Source organism: Myxine glutinosa, chromosome 14 (assembly GCF_964187855.1).
Source record: "Myxine glutinosa chromosome 14, kmMyxGlut1.1, whole genome shotgun sequence".
Lineage (NCBI taxonomy): Eukaryota > Metazoa > Chordata > Myxini > Myxiniformes > Myxinidae > Myxine > Myxine glutinosa.
This window is the reverse complement of record NC_136274.1, coordinates 28,894,199-28,914,200: the sequence shown is the minus strand read 5'-3', so window position 1 is coordinate 28,914,200 and position 20,002 is coordinate 28,894,199. Positions and strand designations below refer to the sequence as shown.

General features: G+C 44.5%; 2 protein-coding genes across 2 annotated transcripts in view; both read right to left on the bottom strand.

Annotated features, from left to right (window-relative positions):
• Positions 1–10,046, bottom strand: part of LOC137417507 (BMP-binding endothelial regulator protein-like) — a 57,193-nt gene extending 47,147 nt beyond the window's left edge. The window contains exons 1-2 of the mRNA XM_078768069.1: positions 10,036–10,046; positions 6,032–6,173 (exon numbers count right to left, since the gene is read on the bottom strand). The gene's annotated coding sequence lies outside the window, so the exon portion shown is untranslated. The remainder of the gene's footprint in view (positions 1–6,031; positions 6,174–10,035) is intronic.
• Positions 10,047–10,848: 802 nt separating this feature from the next.
• The window catches only part of LOC144888765 (integrin beta-like protein A), a 33,953-nt gene continuing 24,799 nt past the window's right edge, over positions 10,849–20,002 (bottom strand). The window contains exons 3-4 of the mRNA XM_078767954.1: positions 13,839–14,003; positions 10,849–10,975 (exon numbers count right to left, since the gene is read on the bottom strand). Of these exons, the coding sequence (XP_078624080.1) occupies positions 10,849–10,975; positions 13,839–14,003 (292 nt within the window). The remainder of the gene's footprint in view (positions 10,976–13,838; positions 14,004–20,002) is intronic.

Here is a 20,002-nt window from a genome sequence, read left to right as displayed (position 1 = left end):
CAATTGCGAAAAAGTTCAATAGGAGTTTGTTTCACCCGTCTTTCTTTGATTCACAATCTAATGCACCTCTAATTTGTAATTAAAATACGTTAAAACCAACCTCGTTATCTTCAACGAAAATCGTCACCAAACACCGGAACCAATGAGATTCGAGCATTTGAATGCATAAAACAATTGCGAAAAAGTTCAATAGGAGTTTGTTTCACCTGTCTTTGGTTGATTCACAATCTAATGCACCTCTAATTTGTAATTAAAATACCTGCATAAAACAATTGCGAAAAAGTTCAATAGGAGTTTGTTTCACCTGTCTTTGTTTGATTCACAATCTAATGCACCTCTAATTTGTAATTAAAATGATTGGATCTCGCGAGATCTCGGAGACGGTGGCAGGGATTTTCGAAGCTCCACACGGTCTCCACGTTTTTCGAAGTTAAGTCTGTTCACAATTGTATTTTGTCGAAACTGTATTTATCTTTCGGTGTGTGAAGTTATTGTGTGCAACTTTGGTTGTTTCTCGGTGTTTATCTTTCATAAATTGATCGTCTGTTTGCCGCGTCGCAAACGATTTGAAATCGAAGTTAAGTGATTGTTCCCATTTGTATTTTCGTTAAAACTGTATTTATTTATGGTGTTGTACGTATATTGTGTCCCGACGAAGATTTTTCGGTGCAAATCTTTCATACCTGTATTGAAAATCGTGTTAATTCGTGTCGTGTCTTGAGGCCTTGTACAGTGTACACTGTACAACCTTGAGGCTTTGTTTTTCTCTCAGCGGTCTGTCGTTTGTGATCCAATAAATTTCGTTCTCTGTATTCCCAGTCTTTTCACCCCATAGCCTACTTCCTTGTGTAAATCTCAACTCAACAAAAAAACAAAACAAAACAAAAAAACATTTCCTTCTCTGTTCTCATTCGTTTATTCATTCTTATTCGTTCGTTCGTTCTTCGACCACGTGTTTCTCCCCCATTTCCCCAGATAGTTTTCACTGTTATTAACCTTCAATGTTTACACTTTCCCCTCAAGTTATGTATTCAGTCATATATTATAACACCTTTTTCTTTTTCTTCTTTAAAAGGCTGCTTTCGACTTGCTCACCAAATCAATTCATCCCCAAAAAAATATCCATCTCCTATAGTGCCTTTTTTCTACATTCTCTAAACTCTCCTGCACTCCATCCTCCATCCAGCGTCCTTAAACGTATTTTTAACTCGAAGGTCACAAGAAACTCATTTTGCAATAAATGTTCGTTTCCCATAAATCGTACACTTTCTAAAATCCAATCTCACCCCTCCCCTCCAAATCTTCCCCATAACCCCTCCCCTCCAAATCTTCCCCATCACCCATCCCTTTCAAATCTCCCCCCTTGCCCCCTCCCTCCTAAACTACCCCCTCACCCCTCCCCGCCAAGACGCCCCCTCGCCCCTCCCCTCCTAGACTCCTCCCTCACCCCACCCCTCCAAATCTCCCCCATATCCCATCCCTTTCAAATCCCTCCCCTTGTCCCTTCCCTCCCAAACTCCCCCCTCGCCCCTCCCCTTCAAATCTCCCCACCCTCATTGCTTCTCAATTTCCCCCCTCTCACTCCTCCTCCTCAAAGGGTCCTCCGCGCTTCTTTCCCCTTCCAACTCTCACCTCCATCTCCCCCAACCTTCTGCCTCGCTCTTCCCCCTCCTCAAATAACACCTCATTGTGCCTCACCCAATCACCATCAAACCTTTTGTCCGCCCCATCCTTCCCTTTCTCCGAGCTATTCTGAAATCTCTGACACAACTTCAACAGCTCTCCCTACCTCTTCCACATCTTACCCTACCCCGCCTCCCCCCTGTTCTGTATCTGATGCTCCCCCTTCCTCTTCATTAACGGTATGGACCTCAAACATCCGGGGCCTTCGTTCAAACTTAACTGATCTCTCCATACAGGTTGATTCTGTCAAACCAGACGTGATCTGCTTAACAGAAACTTTCCTCCTTTATGATGTCTCTGATTCCTTAGTATCTCTCCCGGGCTACTCCCTCCTCCGGTATGATAGACCTGAGCCTCGTCCTGGAGGTGGGGTTGCTATCTTTATCAAAAACTCTCTTCCTCACTCGCCCTGCACTGTACTCTCTCCACCTCACCCCCAGGAATACCTCTGGCTACGGCTTCCCCTTCGCTCCCACCTCTTGTTCATATGTGTGTTGTACCGTCCACCAAACAGTGATGACTCCATCTACATCTCGCTGTCTGATAATATGGACCAACTTCTATCTACTCATCCCAACTCTCTCTTCCTCATATGTGGTGATTTCAACTGTCATCATGCCAGTTGGCTGGGTGTGGGTACCTCTCTCACCAGCCATGGCTCCTCAGCAAAGGACTTCTGCGACTCACTGGGACTGACACAATCTGTCAATTTCCCGACCCGGATCTCAGTCAACGGAGCATCTTCTCTTCTGGATTTGGTTATGACAAACTTCCCTGAAAATGTCTGCTGCTCTTCTTCTGCTCCAATCGGCTCATCTGATCATGTGCTTGTCAAAGTGGACATCTCTCTGACCATCCTCAGGGAGCCTGCTCAGCGTCGACGAGTCTGGCATTTCACTCAGGCCAACTGGCACGGTCTTCAAGCAGACATCAATCATCTGGACTGGTCTCCCATCTCTACCACCTCTGACATCAACTCATCCTGGGAATTCTTCCAAAGTAAATTGCTCCCTCTCATGCACAGATTTATCCCATCTCGTCTTCAGTTGTCATACCCTTCCTCCCGTCCATGGTACACGGAAGCTTGTGGTGAGGCTGTTGCCCAGAAACAACTTGCCTTCGTCTCCTGGAAAGCAAATCCAACGGAAGGAAATCTCATTTCCTTTCACAAAGCCCGAAACAAGTGTGTGTCCACCCTCAGGAGAGCCAGGAAACAATATCTCTCCGTTCTCAAGACCGAACTCTCTTATCTGTCTCCCTCTTCCAAATCCTGGTGGCGTCTGGTCAAATCCGTTTCTGGTGTTTGTTCCCCCTCCATCCCCTCCCTTACCTCAAATGGCTACACAGCTGACTCCGCACGTGAAAAAGCTGAATGCCTCAACTCTGTGTTTGCCTCTAATTCTTGTGTCCCAAACCCATCCCTCTCTGTACCCACCATACCCAGTCGTACCCTGCTGCTCCTGGACTCCGTGTCCTTTCCTCCTGACAAGGTGGAAAAGTTTCTGTCAACCCTCGACTCTGATTCTGCAACTGGACCCGATGGCATCAGCCCACGGGTCCTAAAATCCTGCTCTGCCGCTCTATCTCACCCTCTCTCTGTTCTCTTCACCCTCTCTTTTGCTCAAGGTCAACTGCCATCTGCTTGGAAATCAGCCAACATCACCGCTTTGCACAAAAAAGGTGCAAAAACAGATCCTAGCAACTACAGACCAATCAGCCTTCTCCCAATTATCAGCAAAGTCATGGAATCCATCATTGCTTCGGATATGAAATCTTTCCTCTTCTCCAATGGCTTGATCTCTGATCATCAATTTGGTTTCAGACCAGTTCACGCTGCTCTGGACATGCTGCTTCTGCTGTCTCAACAATGGATGGAGGTCCTCAATGCCAAACAGGAAATTAGAGCTGTCTCCCTCGACATATCACGTGCCTTCGACACGGTCTGGCACCCCGCTCTGCTCACCAAACTCTCCTCCTTTGGTATCCATGGAAATCTCCACACTTGGCTGGCGTACTTCCTCTCTAGTCGTCGTCAACGTGTGGCCCTGAATGGGTTTCTCTCATCTCCTCTTCCTGTTCAGGCTGGAGTTCCCGAAGGCAGTGTTCTGGGCCCCGTGCTTTTTCTGGTCTTCATCAATGATCTCTCTGACTCTCTTGAAAATCCTCTCTATCTCTTTGCTGATGACTCCACTCTCTGCCGCTCCATTCCTCTTCCCTCAGATCGGCAGTCTGCAGCCTCCTCACTCTCTGAAGACTTGGACAAAATCACAGACTGGTCAAACAAGTGGAACATGTCTTTCAATCCTGACAAATCTCACACTCTTACTATGTCTCTCCGAAAAGATCGACTGGACAACCCTCCCATCTACTTTCTCAACAATCCTCTCCAAGAAGTTCTGTCGCTCAAGCTTTTGGGTCTCACTATCTGCCATGATCTTTCTTGGGAAAACCACATTTCCAAGCTGGCCTCCAAAGCCAGTCGCCGACTGGGCATCCTCCGTCATGCGAAGTCCTTCCTCGGCACACCTGAGCTCCTCACCACATACAAGGCTTTCATCCGCAGCTCAATGGAATGCTGTTCTCCCCTATGGGCCGGTGCTCCTGCCTCACATCTAGCTCGGCTTCACGCTGTTGAAACCAAAGCTTTCAGAATTATTGGAATCTCCCGCGATGAAGCTATCTCTGAGGGCCTTTCACTCACTCACCGCAGGCAGGTAGGTGGTCTTTCTGTCTTCTACCGACTCCTCTCTGGCCTTGCACCCCCAGCTCTCTCTGTGCTCTGTCCCCCAAATATTCCTACAGGTCGCACAAGATCTGCCAGCAACCCTCTGATGGTTAAACTGCCAAAATCTCGGCTCTCTGCTCACCTTCACTCTTTCATTCCTCTTTTCTCCCGCCTCTGGAACAAACTCCCTCACTCCCTTCAATCCCACTCCTCCCTCCAGGTCTTTAAAACAGCTGTTCACCACCATCTCTTATCTTCCCCCATCCAAAACCTTGATCTTTTCTACCCCCGCGAATTCACCCCAGGTCCACCTTGTTTGAAATTCCAACTTCTTTCCTGGAAGTCCTGGCAGTGTCCATATGTTTTATACCTCTCCCACCGCCCCCTTCCCGTGCCCCCCCACACCCCCCCAAAGCCCTCGCCCTCTCTCAGATCTCTCGATGTCTCCATGTCCCTGCTCTCAAATGTTGTGTTTGTGTCCTTCCCCCTCTCCCCATCTTGTCTACCGCTCCCGATGTTATATGTTTTATGTGTCGGTTTGTCTTTCTGTGTGATTAATGTTCGCTCTTTCACGAGCCTCGATCTTGTATACAAAAAAAACAAAAAAACAAAAAAACGTTAAAACCAACCTCGTTATCTTCAACGAAAATCGTCACCAAACACCGGAACCAATGAGATTCGAGCATTTGAAGAATATTTTTAAAAGGCTTATTACGCGTTTCGGAGGGTGAAAACGGCGTCAAATATTCTAAAATTGACGAAGAATTATTTTTTAGAATTCCCTCGGCCGTAGGGGATAGTTTTTCACGGCTGGAAATATCCGAAGTTGAGACGGAATTCACCGAATTAATCAAGAAGTAAATTTTATCAATTTTAATCTCATCCAGAATGCAAATTGTACCTACTACACCGACTACACCTACTACACCTACTACACCGACGGTACCTACTACACCTACCTACTACCAACTACCTAACCTACTGATGCCATCGTGATGGGTAAAATAGTGGCAAGAGGCTTTGGCTTCGCCGGCTCATTGCGGCTTTGCAGTCGGGTACTAGTAGTTCGTTTATTTTTCAAGATATTCCGCTCACAAGGTTCAGACATTTACTTTTCAAGATATCGCGCTCACAAGGTTTAGATATGGTGACAGCCATCTTGGATTTTGACGTGGCGACCTAATTTTCAATAGGGTTCTTCCATATGCCAAGTTGCACCCACACACGGACGGAGGGGAAAACCATAGTCCCTCTTTCGCTCCGCGGTGCGACGGGGAACAATAAAGCTCATGGAGGATTGAGTGACAAACTATAAACAGAAGAGAAGTGGGGAATTACAGAGAAAACTGCACAGGTGAATTATGTCAAGGTAATACAAATAAAACAATGGAAGAATTTTATACTTTTTTTGAAAACCCGACAGACCCAAGATTTGAACTGGTGAAAGATATTCGAAGGGATTGAATACTCATTGATGCAATCCTTGGTTAGGAAGGTACACGTGACATGGACAATGAAAATAACCTTTTTTGGACACAAAGTCTGTGGGAATAAGGACACAATGTCAATGTATCAGGGAAGGACATAATGGAAAACTAAGATTGGAATGAAAACACAACTCACATTCAATGAGAACCTGCAACGGTATGGAGGAGAAAGGTCCATTCCTTTGACCATTCACCGTAGCAAAGTCTTCCAGGGTGAGGGCGAGCGTCCAGAGACCTTGTATGTTACGAGGGGGGTTGAAGTGCAAGATACATGTTGTCTGTGGAGGGATGTAAGAGAAGTGGAACAGGTAAGGGGAAATAGGTTGCATTTGCCCCAAATTTGGCTTGGTTAGACCCTTCGCCAAGACCCTTGTTTTTAACAATTGATACAATCAGATTTGGAACACAGTGGTTGGTGGATTCATCGCTCTTTACAGTAGAAGTCATGTGGTTATTACCCTGCGCTCGCAAAGCGAAAAGCAGGGCAAGGCATTCGGGTGCGTGTGTAAATGTGGCGTATATGTCTGAATATGAATGAATGAATGAATGAATGAATGAATGATCGTTTATAAGGCCATTTTCCCCACTAGAGCGGGGGTTAGCCTTGCGGGCCCCATGACAATCATGGTTCCCTTTTTGAGGCAATGTTTTTATGGCCGGATGCCCTTCTTGACGCCAACCCTTAGTCGCCTCTTACGATGCGCAGGGATACGGTGTACCTATTCTAAACCGGGGTACACAACGGCATATGGCGTATATGTCTGCATTTTTAAAATTCATTTTCTCGGTAACCATTGGTCCAATTGACACGAAATTTTAGCATAGGAGCGCCTCCTCCTGTAGAATATTTTAATGATAATTTTGATGTCATCGGTCACGTCGTACACTGGTACAGGCACCATCTTGGAAAAACTTTGTACCTCTATATCTCTGAAACCACCTCATGGAAAAAATTGAAACATGGCTCTTTATCAAGTCCTCCCCATGGGCAATAAGATGTGTTAGTGATGATGTAATCGGTGCCTTCGTTATGACGTCATAATTCGACAAGTATAACGCTTCATCCGATCAGTATGAATTTTTTTTCTCTGCGACTGTTGGTCTGATGTACACGAAATTGTCACCACAGAAGAGCCTCCTCCTGTAGAATATTGTAATGATAATTATGATGTAATAGGTCATGTGGTACAGGCAGGCGCCATCTTGGAAAAACTGAAAACGTTACACCTCTATATCTCCAAAACCGATCCATGGGAAAAATTTAAACGTGGCTCATTGTAAAGTAATCCACTTGGGGAATAAGTGTTGTTAAGGATGACGTCATTGGTGTCATAATTATGACGTCATAATTTGACACGGACTACGCTTAGTCTGATCAGTTTGAAATTTATTGAGTGTGATCTATACAACAATTATATGATCCATACAACAATTATATTGGAGAATATAAATTTATGATGTAATCATAAATGTGGTCTGGCAGCCATATTGGATCAAAGAAAAAAAAAACCTTCAAAAACAGAAGAGTTGGCTCGCACCAAGTTGACTGCACAGGTTAAGTATCCTAAGAATACCATCTAGTTTTTGTTGTTTTTAGTCGTTGCTAAAGTGATTTTGTGTTTGGTTTAGTGATTTTGGTGTTGCTGAAGCTTGATGTTAGGTTGGTTTGAAATGAGCGAGTATTTTTTTTATGGCTCCGACCCCGAAGGTGACCGGAGGCATTATGTTTTCAGGTTGTCCATAAGTCCGTACGTATGTACATCCGTCTGTAAGGGCTAAACCTCGTTTTTCTCAGCAACCACATGTCCGATTGAGATGAAACTTTCAGGGTAGGAGTGACACCCATGCAGAATGGTTTTATGATAATTGTAACGTCATAGGTCACATGGTATGGCAGCCATCTTGGATTAAATGCAAATGATCAAAAGGATAGTTCTCGGAAACTGTTGAATGGAAAAATTGGAAACTTGGCACATTGTCAAGTACTCCCAATGGGGAATAAAAGCATGATAATGATGACATCATCAGTGAAGTGGTATACCAGCCATAAATGTTTTAATCGAATCCCTTATCCTCAAAATCTGAAATTGCATGCACATGATCTATGACCCATTTGTATTGAAATATTAAATTTATGACATCATAGGTCATATGGTTTGGCAGCCATAATGGATTTAACCTAAAAACTTTTTTTAAACCCATCTTCTCCCAAACCACTGAATCGATTGACTCAAAACTTTACGTGTGGCATTGACTAGGCATGGCGATTAAAGGTTGACCATGAAAATGTCATTGGTCACATGGTGTGGCAGCCATAATGGATTGAAGGAGAATATTAAATAATTATATCTCTGAAACCGTTTACCCTATCGATGCGAAATTTTACAACTATCATCCAATACCATTGTTGCATATGGTTTGAAAGGTGTCGGACAAATCATTTTAGGAATAGCAGTTAGCTTTCCTCCGGCAGTTGTTGCCTTGTCCAACTCTATTTTACCACTTAAACAGTGGTTTTCTGTTGACATTTTTTGTGATGTGGTGCTACTGTTTGGTTGGTTGGTTGTTGCTGAATGCTAGGGAGAGAGAGAGGGGATGGGGGTGCTATTAATTTGCAGTTTTATTACTCGTAGTATACTCGCTCCCTTTGAGAGCAGCAGGAAGAATCAATCTTCTCTGGGATATATAGATTACAGTAGATCTAGGGTCGAGCCTCAATAAATGGGGGAGAAGGAGTATAGTGTTCATTTTCCAAGTTTCTTGTGGAGTGCTTGCCAAGTGGTTTAAACATCCGAGCAAGCACTCCATTCACAACTTTTGATAAGGATTGGCTGCGTTGGCAAGCACAATCTAGTTGCTTAGAAACTGAAAACACCCTGAGTTTCCTCCCTTTCAGTTTAGTGTTAAACATTAGTAGTGACTGTTTCAAAAGGTAATCACATGTGTTTGTGGTTTATAATATTTATACTTCTGGTAGGGAGTGCTCCCACAAAAACAGCATGATAGGATAGTTATACAATTTATCATGGTGTTTGTTCAAGGAGGAAAAACCCCTTGGGGAGACAGGATATGATGAGTATTAATATTGTTTTGTAATAACATTAATATTATGCCATTATCATTAGAGCTGTTATTGGAAGAGGCTTTGGAAAAACGCCATGATGAAGCTATCTTAACATGGATATGCACCTCAACACGCAACCCCACTGGCGGAAAAAAACCGCCTTGGTGAAGGAGGGGGAATTAATTTGATGAAACCTTCATCATGTGACCCTTAGTGTTCCTGTCAAGTTTGATTGAGATTGGATAGTAACGACGAAATGTATCGCGGTCAAAAATCATCAGACAGCCAGCCAGACAGCCAGACACCAAATTAATAATAATATAATAATAATAATTCATTTATTTTGTATAGCGCTTTTCAGAAGCCCAAAGGCGCTTTGACAGAGTGGAAAACATAATGCATAACAATACATGAAAACAACAATTGCAAAAAGACAAGAATCAATAGGGAAATATTTAAAGCAAAAGGAGGGAGAAGGAGAAGAGATAGTCAGGGGTTAAATGCGGTGGGTTGAATGTTGAATGCAGTGTTGAACAGGTGGGTCTTTAGTGATGTTTTGAATGTGGTGAGTGAGGAGGAGTCTCTGATGGTGTGAGGTAGTGAGTTCCAGAGGGTGGGAGCAGCGATGGAGAAGGCCCTGTCCCCCCAGGATCTGAATTTGGTCCGCATGGGGGGGGGGGGGTCAGGAGGTTGGTACCAGCAGAGCGGAGGTTGCGGGTGGGAGTGTGTCTGGAGAGGAGGTCAGCCAGGTAGGATGGGGCCAGGTTATGGAGGGCTTTGTATGTCAAGAGGAGGATTTTGTTAGGGTTAGTTGTAATTGTGTTGGGAGTGTGTTGTAAATGGGAGTGTGTTGGGAGTGTGTTGTAAATGGGAGTGTGTTGTAATTGCATATTTTAGTATGACGACGATGGTATTTAACAGTCAATTTTTGTTCATCATGTTTATAATGTGTATGGTTATGCTATGTGAGAACAGACATCGTTTTTTGGTCAGGTGGGGGCAGACGAGGGTGAATATGAGGGATTGTATCACATTAATTTTGTTGGTCAAACACAGAGAAGTAAATTTGGACTCACCTGATTCAGACTACCATCTATCTATAATTCCAGTAATCTCTGTGTGTGTGTGTGTCTGTCTGTGTGTTTGTCTGTGACCGCTGTTTCTCGACAACCACGGGTCCGATATACTTGAAACTTGCCAGGTATATTGCTGGGGACCCGAGGATGTGCCTTTTCAAGGTTTCATATTAATCGGACAATTACTTACCGAGATATGTCCAAAAAACGCTTCAACCAATCAGAGAGCAGCGAGCTATCACGTGTGCCGAACCGTTAATGCAATGCAAGCGTTAATGCGTTAATGCAAGGCTTTTCGTTTTTTCCCCTCTTCTCTTTCTACTTTTCCTTGCGATTAAATTGCAAACAGCCAAAATACGTTGGCGCTAATTGAATAATTGGCCATTAACACTAAAATAATCGTAACTGCGATATGCCAACTTCCGGACAGTGCAGCCTTCCATGTTGTTGTTGTTTGCAGCAGCTGTTTGCAGCAAGGGAAGGCTTTTCTTTTTTCCCCTCTTCTCTTTCTACTTTTCCTTGCGATTAAATTGGAAAAAGCCAAAATACGTTGGCGATAATTGAATAATTGGGCATTATGTTTTACAACTAATAAAAACGAATTTGCGATTCATTCGCTTTCCTGCGCGTTTGTGTACGCGATGGCGATTTCTTTACCAAACTCCGGAAGCCGTTCGCTTTGGACCGAACCATTGCATGTAAATAGAGGGGGGGGATTGTCACCACTCGCAAGCCGTTCGCTTTGGACCAAACCATTTCATGTAAATAGGGGGGGGGATATAATTTTAGATATATATATAGTACGGGCATGCCCTAGTAAGGGACAATTCCACAAATTTCATTGCACTCCTCTAGTCCAACAGCCAATCGACAGTGAACGTCGTCACCGTCAGGGTCTGAGACCGCCAATGGGATTTGAGTTTGACATCCAGACTTCACTCTGTGGAACCAATAAATGTAACTTCCTGCACCACAAGCATGATTCATAGGTACCGAGCATGTGTGCTGACTATATCATTGCTATATTTTAAGTCTTTTATAACAAATAATCAAATGTGGTTTAACATGGGTTGTTGATGTATAATTAATGGTTTCTCTCCGTACAAACTAAGAATAACAGATACATTATGCTACGACTTCTCACCTGTGGAAATCCAAAACATTTCCAAAATGAAAACTACGACTCCTACAAAAGATTCGTGTGAAGGTTTGAGTGAACTGACAACCGTCACAATTGATTCAGCCCAGCGGGAAATAGCTGTGACAGCACGACTCGGGAATGGTATCCTTACACCTTCACCGAGAGTGTTCATGGATGATACAACAATCTTCACAAATTCCCAGAAGAAAACACAAGATATTTTGGCAAAGCTATATCACCTGACATGGTGTCATTTGAATTTCAAACAGTCGAAATCATGTTAGCATCTTCTTTAAAGTATCAAGTCATAAAATTCCAACATTAATCGAAGTTAAGAGCCTTTGACGCTGCTCCGAAGAGTCTCTAAAAGACACATTTTCCTGTTAGATGGTTGTTCAAGAAGCTCTTCATAATCTAGCTCTAACAGACAAGACGTGATTGAAAGGTAGATTCAAAGTGTGGATACCACAATTTATGTTGATCCCCAAATTGTTGTGGCCACTTGAAATGTATGAGTTCACCTTGTCAACTGCCAAGAGCCCCGAGAAGAGGTTTGATCAACACATGCGAAAATGGCTTTAATGTGGCAACACTTGCATTATTCTTCGAGAAGGTGATGTAAATCCTTGACATGTAAACTAGAAAATCCTTGACAGAGGAATTTAAGATGGCTAAATATAGACAGCTTCTTTCTCTCAAAAATTATAGGGATGAATTAATTCGTAAATTACAACTGAGAATAAGAACCGGCCATAAATTTAATGTCCACGAAGCAGTTGAAAGCCCAATCTCTTTCAATGTAAAGTTGAGGCTGATGCTCCATGTAAATTTTGTGAGAGCTATGAAACGGTAGAGCGTACGCTGTCTGCATATAAGTTTGTCCTAGCAAAAGGACATTATATCGGGTATTCAAATGTATCACAAGAACCATATATACAGAAAATGTACCAACAATGACACACCTATCCTAGTCAACGAAAATCTGAGTTACTGCAATTTTGTTAAAACTGTTTTTTTTTTTCAAAGAAAACAATGGAAAATAGAAGCATCCACAAAGAGCAACCTCGTCATACAGTGTTCCGTGATGCGAATGATCAGATAATGTAGGCTGATCTACCTGGCATGAATACATTTCCTGGAATTATCGCTGAGAAGCATCAAAGACCAGATATTGTCATTCAATCAGAGTTGAGCAGGCGCATCATAGATGGAGAAGTTAAAAGAGCCAAATATGAGGGGCTGATCACCAAGTTGCGCAAATAAAGACATGTTACTGACTTCTTTAATGTGGAAAATGGAGTAAGGGGATTGATATTTTTTTTTTTTTTTTTTTTTTTTTTTTGTATACAAGATCGAGGCTCGTGAAAGAGCGAAAGTCTCGATTAGTTGGCAGGTCAGCCTATAACTTTGTAAAAAAAATCTCGACCTGACAAGTAGAGACAGAACAAGAGTTTTGAAGGAGTGGTCGTCGGCTGCTGAAGAGGCGTCAGCGTGGCTCTGGTTTAAAAGAGGAGACTCCGACTGGTCATCAGGAAAACACCTGTCTGACCACCAAGCCTCCCTTAAGGGCTGTAGAAGAAGAAAATTAATTTGTGTACGTAATTTGTGTAAATCAAGTAGCTTTACCTGAGCCTCGACTTTGCCATTGAAAATACGTAAACTTAATGAATATATATGTTAATCGGTGTTAACTGCATTCTATGAACTATATCACAATTCAATAGGCTCGCATTAGAGGCAGACATTCAACCCAAGCTGTGATGCCTATCTCGTTTTATAACCACGCAGCAAAGTAAGTTCGATTAATATATAGAGAGATATAGTCCATTGTTAGCCTGATATTGCTTAAATAGTATACTTTTATATGATACGACTTTTCATACGACACCTATATGCACATATGTATTAAAAAGATTTAATACATAGAACTTATAAGAATGATGGATAATCCTCAATGATTCGAACTTTCTCCGACCCTGTTTTTCTCTTTAACCGATGTCTCCATGCACGCTATCAGAAAGAGCAGGAGGCTTTGTTTACATTTGATGAAGAAAGAAAACAGCTGACCCGAGGATTGGAGACTCACGCAATGCTTGTTATCTTTCTTGAACCTTACCTGACCCCTCTTTGATCTTTGACTATAAAAAGCCATTTCACGGTAGCCTCGGAGAGTTCTAGGTTCACTTGTGATGTATTAAATGTAGTGTTGATCTGTGTCGAATGTAGCGTAGTGATTTCGTTTTATTCGTGTATGTGTAACTCAAATGGAAGTGTATTCTGTAAATACCTTTGGTGGAAGTGAATCAAGTATTCCCATGTGTCATTAGAATCTTTGATTGTCTTCTGAGACGAATGTGGACATTTAATTCTCTTGAGCCTTCTCAATTCAATTCAAAGCCTATTAAAAAATTCCACAACAGGGCCAAAATACTCTTTGACGAGGGGGATCCTCTTCCGAAGACTTCCTATTAGGTTATGCTCCCAGTGGAGTTTTGACAACTCTCTACCAACTCTACATTCCTATTTACATAACAACCTCCGTCGATAACTCTCCTCTCTCTCCCTTCACATAACGCTTTCTACCACCTCTTCACTCTCCCTTCACACGTTTTTCTCTATGGACTCTTCACAAAAATACCCAACAAGGATTTTCCTTTCTCACTTGATCTGTGGTTTTGAAGTGGTTACTGGAGAGGAGTTTGGCTTCCCGATGTCTTGACGGATGCTGATATCAATGGATGTTCTTAATCTCCAAGAGCCATCCATACTTGAAAAATTGTTTGGTTGAGTCATCACGAATGATGTGATGTAACAACACCCAGTATACCTGTAAGAAATTACAGAAGATAAGATTAGGAAACAGCAATAGTTATCCCAAAAAGAGAACACAGGTACATACAACCTGAATCTGGAATGAATCACGATTTTTTTTCCAAATAGAAACTTTGTTTTCATATTCATGTTAAGTGAGCACATATTTGCCCACATGTTGTTAGGTGACTCGTATCTTGAGGTCATGTCTATCTTTTGTTCTCTACAACAGCCTGGGTTCACTTAGACACTCTATAGACTCCTCCACCTGTTGAGTTATTTTTCAGATGACTAGCATTGTACCTTTACCCATCATGGCCAATTGTGTTTCTCGCATTTACCCATTCGTCAAAGGACCAGAATTGTCATGGGGAAATCAAACATGTCCAATGTTACCATGACAAACAAAACATATGATACATGACATGTTGAGACATTCCCAACATATGATACATGACATGTTGTGATAAGCACATATTATACATGACATGTTGTGACATACACAACATATGATACATGACATGACACACAACATATGATACATGACATGTGACTTACACATGATACCTGACATGACATACACAACATATGATCCATGATGTGACATACTCAAATGATACATGGAATGCATTGACTTACACATATGACACATGACATGTGACAACATATGATAGATGACATTATGACAGACAATATATGACACATGGCATGTGACATACACAAGATATGATACATGACATGTGACAAACACAACAAATGATAGATTTTTATTTTTATTTATTTTTTTGTATACTGAATCGAGGCTCGTGAAAGAGCTAACATTTATTTCACAAACAAACAAACAAAACAAACCAGCCAAACAAAATATACAAAAAGAGGGAGCGGAAGACAAGATGGGGAGAGAAGGGGAAGCACACAACCACAACATTTGAGAGCAGGGAGAAGTGTGGGAGGGAGAGGGCTTGGGGGCAGGAGGCGTGGGAGGGGGAGGGGGGGGAAGAGGTATAAAACACAAGGGGACCGAAATTAGCGGGGGTAGAAAAGATCAAGGTTTTGGATGGGGGAGGATAAGAGATGGTGGTGAACAGCTGTTTTAAAGACCTGGAGGGTGGAGTGGGATTGAAGAGAGTGAGGGAGTTTGTTCCAGAGGCGGGAGAAAAGAGGAATGAAGGAGTGAAAGTGAGCAGAAAGTCTTGATTTTGGCAGTTTAACCATAAGAGGGTTGCAGGCAGATCTTGTGCGACCTGGAGGAATATTTGGGGGACAGAGCCCAGAGAGGGCTGGGGGGGGCAAGGCCAGAGAGGAGATAATAATAATAATAATTCATTTATTTTGTATAGCGCTTTTCCAGAAGCCCAAAGGCGCTTTGACAGAGTGGAAAACATAATGCATAACAATACATGAAAACAACAATTGCAAAAAGACAAGAATCAAGAAAACAAACAGCAGCGATATACGGCATATATATAAGACAAGAATCAAAAAGACAAGACAAGAATCAATAGGGAAATATTTAAAGCAAAAGGAGGGAGAAGGAGAAGAGATAGTCAGGGGTTAAATGCTGTGGGTTGAATGTTGAATGCAGCGTTGAACAGGTGGGTCTTTAGTGATGTTTTGAATGTGGTGAGTGAGGAGGAGTCTCTGATGGTGTGAGGTAGTGAGTTCCAGAGGGTGGGAGCAGCGATGGAGAAGGCCCTGTCCCCCCAGGATCTGAATTTGGTCCGGATGGAGGGGGTCAGGAGGTTGGTACCAGCAGAGCGGAGGTTGCGGGTGGGAGTGTGTCTGGAGAGGAGGTCAGCCAGGTAGGATGGGGCCAGGTTATGGAGGGCTTTGTATGTCAAGAGGAGGATTTTGTACTGGATTCTCTGGGGGATGGGGAGCCAGTGAAGCTTGTAAAGGACGGGGGTGATGTGGTCACGGGTCCGGGAATGAGTGAGTAGACGGGCAGCGGAGTTCTGAATGTATTGGAGTTTATTGGTGATTTTTGAGGGTGAACCATAGAGGAGGCTATTGCAGTAGTCCAGACGGGAGGTGATGAAGGCGTGGATGAGGGTTTCTGCAGCCGTGGAGGAGAGGGATGAGCGGAGACGGGCAATGTTTTTCAGGTGAAAGAAGGCTGACTTTGTGATCTGTTTAGTGTATTTGTCGAAGGAAAGGGTTTGGTCAAAGATGACGCCAAGATTCCGGATGTGAGGGGAGGTGGATACTGGGATACCGTCGATGTTGAGGGCAAAGTTATGGGTGGATTTTGTGAGCGTTTTTGGGCCAATGATGATTATTTCAGATTTATCACAGTTAAGCTTGAGGAAGTTGATTTGAAGCCAGGATTTTATTTCAGTGATGCAGTTTGTCAGGATAGAGTGGGTGTCGGTGGAGACGGACTTGGTGGAGATGAAAAGCTGGATGTCATCGGCGAAGCAGTGGAATTGGAGACCATGACGGCGGATTAAGTGACCGAGCGGGGACAGGTAAAGGATGAAGAGGAGGGGGCCAAGAACTGAACCTTGGGGGACACCTTGGGGGAGGGGAGCAGTGGGGGATTTGCAGTTATTGATGGAGATGAACTGGCATCTGTCAGAGAGGTATGATTTAATCCAAGAGAGGGCAGTGCCGGTGACGTTAAAGGTGGATTCAAGTCGGGTGAGGAGGATAGTGTGATCGATGGTGTCAAAGGCAGCGCTGAGGTCGAGGAGGACGAGAATGTTGAGGTTGCCAGCGTCAGAGGAGAGGAGAAGGTCGTTGGTGATTTTGAGGAGAGCAGTTTCAGTACTGTGGTTGGAGCGGAATCCGGATTGGAATGTTTCATACAAGTTATTGGCAGAGAGATGATGTTTGAGTTGAGTGGCTACAGCGCGTTCCAAAACTTTTGACAGAAAGGGTAGGTTGGAGATGGGTCTGAAGTTGTTTAGGGTGTCAGGGTTTAGACCAGGTTTTTTTAGAATGGGGGTAACAGCAGCAATTTTGAGGGAAGGTGGGACGATGCCTGTAGACAGGGAGGAGTTTATTGTTGCAATGATAAGTGGAGAGAGAGCAGGGAGGGAGGCTTTGACAAAGCTGGAGGGGATGGGGTCAAGAGTGCAGGTGGCAGTTTTCATTCCTATGAGGAGTTCAGAGAGGTCAGTAGGAGAGATTGGGGAGAACCGAGACAGGGGATGGCAGGACAAGGGGGGGCAGGTGGTTGGAGGGGGAGCGGGTGCGGCGGTGGTCAAGCTGTTGTAGATGTTGTCAATTTTGCGTTGGAAGAAAGAGAGGAAGGAGATGCAGTTGTCTACTGTGAATGACTGGGTGGTGGTGTTCAGGGGGCGGAGGAGTTTGTTTATTGTCGAGAAGAGTGCTTTTGGGTTTCTGGAGCCAGAGTGGATAATTTGAGAGTAGTAGGCAGAGCGGGCGCGGGAGAGGGCATCTTTGTAGTGTTGTATGTGGTCCTTGTAGGCTTGGGAGTGAACTGTGAGACCCGTTTTATTGCGGAGTCTTTCAAGTTGGCGAGCACGAGTTTTCATCAGGTGGAGTTCAGGGGTAAACCAGGGAGCAGAATGGGTGAAAGAAACTGTTTTGGTTTTTACAGGCGCAAGCTGGTCAAGGCAGGAGGAGAGAGTGTGGTTGTAGTAGTCAGTGAGGTCGGAAGGGGTGTGGAGGTCAATGAAGGGAGAAGTGGACATTTTTTCAGAGAGGGTGGATGAGAATGAGGTAGGTGAAAGAGCGTTTAGCTTACGGAAGTTGATTGTGCGATAATGCCTTGGTGTTGGGGCGGGGATGTTGATGGTCAGAGTGATGGCTAAGTGGTCAGAGAGGGTGAGGTCGGAGCCATAGAGATGGTGCAAATTTAATCCAGTGGAGCAGACAAGGTCCAAAATGTGACCACGGATATGGGTAGGAAAGTCGACATGTTGAGTGAGGTTAAAGCAGGTGAGTAAATCAGTGAAGTCAGTGGTTATTGTGGAGTCAGTGGAGTCCATGTGGATATTGAAATCACCAAGGAGGAGGATTGAGGGGGAGAGGGAACATAGCTGGGTCAGAAAGTAGGAGAAGTCAGACAGGAATGATGGGTGTGGTTTGGGAGGGCGGTAGACGACAGCCATGACTGACTGCGTGTGACCAGAGAGTTTTAAAGCCAGGTGTTCAAATGATGGAGCAGATGAGATGGAGATGAGGTTGGTCTTGATGTCTTGACGGTGGATAACGGCAATTCCACCACCTCGGCCCTCCGAGCGTGGTTTATTGACGTAGGAATATCCATTGGGTGTGGTGAGGTTGAGTGTGTAGTAGTCCAGAGGTTGTTGCCAGGTTTCGGTGAGACAGAGAAAGTCCAGTTTGTTATCCAGGATGTATTCGTTCAGGATGAGGCATTTATTGTTGAGGGACCGGGTGTTGAACAGGGTGAGCTTGATGTTGTTTTGAACAGCAGGGATGAATTCAGGTGATTTAGCCAGGGTTCGTAGGCAAGAGGTGCGATCGTGTGGGTTGCTGTGACCAGGTGTGCTGGGACGAAGAGTGAGAGTGCGCTGAGCCGACCAGAGGACGGGGATGGAGTGACCTGATTGCAAATAAACAAACTTGCGACCGGAGCCACGGTGAATGTACCTGGGTCGTCGGAGGAGTCCATTTGATTTGATGGCAGAGATGCATGATGGGGTGGAGCGGGTATTGAGCAGAAGAAGCCTTGCGGCGGAGTACTTCAGAGCCATGCCAGGCAGGAGCGAAGGGACGAGTACGAGGCCAAGGTCGAGGAGGCAAAGCGGCAAACGCAGCGGCAAACGCAGCGGCAAACGCAGCGGCAAACGACTGCAGCCGCTAATCAAGACCACAGCGGCAAACAAGGCCACAAGGCCACCGGCAAACAAGGCCACGGCCACAATCAACGGGAGCGGGCCTTTCGAATTCCGTATTCCGTACCATCAAAAGCAGATTCCGTTATCCAGCCGGAGAACACGCGGCACGTGCGGGTGTGAAAAGGCAGGACAGGTGTGAGATGTCAGGTCAGAAAGGTAGAAGCAGACCCTGTACATCCATCCAGTCGGAGAAGCGGCGAATATGCAACGCCAGCGTCCTCTCGCAACCGAACCCGGAAGTCGTGATAGAAGATGGTAGAAGACGGAAAGACCACAAACCTGCCTGCGGTGAGTGAGTGAAAGGCCCTTGGAGTTAGCTTCATCGCGGGAGATTCCAATGATTCTGAACGCTTTGGTTTCAACAGCGTGAAGACGAGCTAGGTGTGAGGCAGGAGCACCAGACCAGAGGGGAGAGCAGTATTCCATAGAGCTGCGGATGAAAGCCTTGTATGTGGTGAGGAGCTCAGGTGTGCCAAGGAAGGACTTCGCACGACGGAGGATGCCCAGTCGGCGACTGGCTTTGGAGGCCAGATTTGAAATGTGGTTTTCCCAGGAAAGATCATGGCAAATAGTGAGACCCAAAAGCTTGAGTGACAGAACTTCTTGGAGAGGATTATTCAGAAAGTGGATGGGAGGGTTTTCCAGTCGGTCTTTTCGGAGAGACATCGTAAGAGTGTGAGATTTATCAGGATTGAAAGACATGTTCCATTTGTTTGCCCAGTCTGTGATTTTGTCCAGGTCTGCAGAGAGTGAGGAGGCTGCAGACTGCCGATCTGAGGGATGAGGAATGGAGCGACAGAGAGTAGAGTCGTCAGAAAAGAGATAGAGAGGATTTTCAAGAGAGTCAGAGAGATCATTGATGAAGACCAGAAAAAGCACAGGGCCCAGAACACTACCTTGGGGAACTCCAGCCTGAACAGGCAGAGGAGATGAGAGAAACCCATTCAGGGCCACACGTTGACTACGACCAGAGAGGAATTCCGCCAGCCATGCGTGGAGATTTCCATGGATACCAAAGGAGGAGAGTTTGGTGAGTAGAGCAGGGTGCCAGACCGTATCGAAGGCACGTGAAATGTCAAGGGAGACAGCTCTAATTTCCTGTTTGGCGTTGAGGACCTCCATCCATTGTTGAGAAAGCAGAAGCAGCATGCCCAGAGTAGAGTGACCAGGTCTGAAACCAAATTGA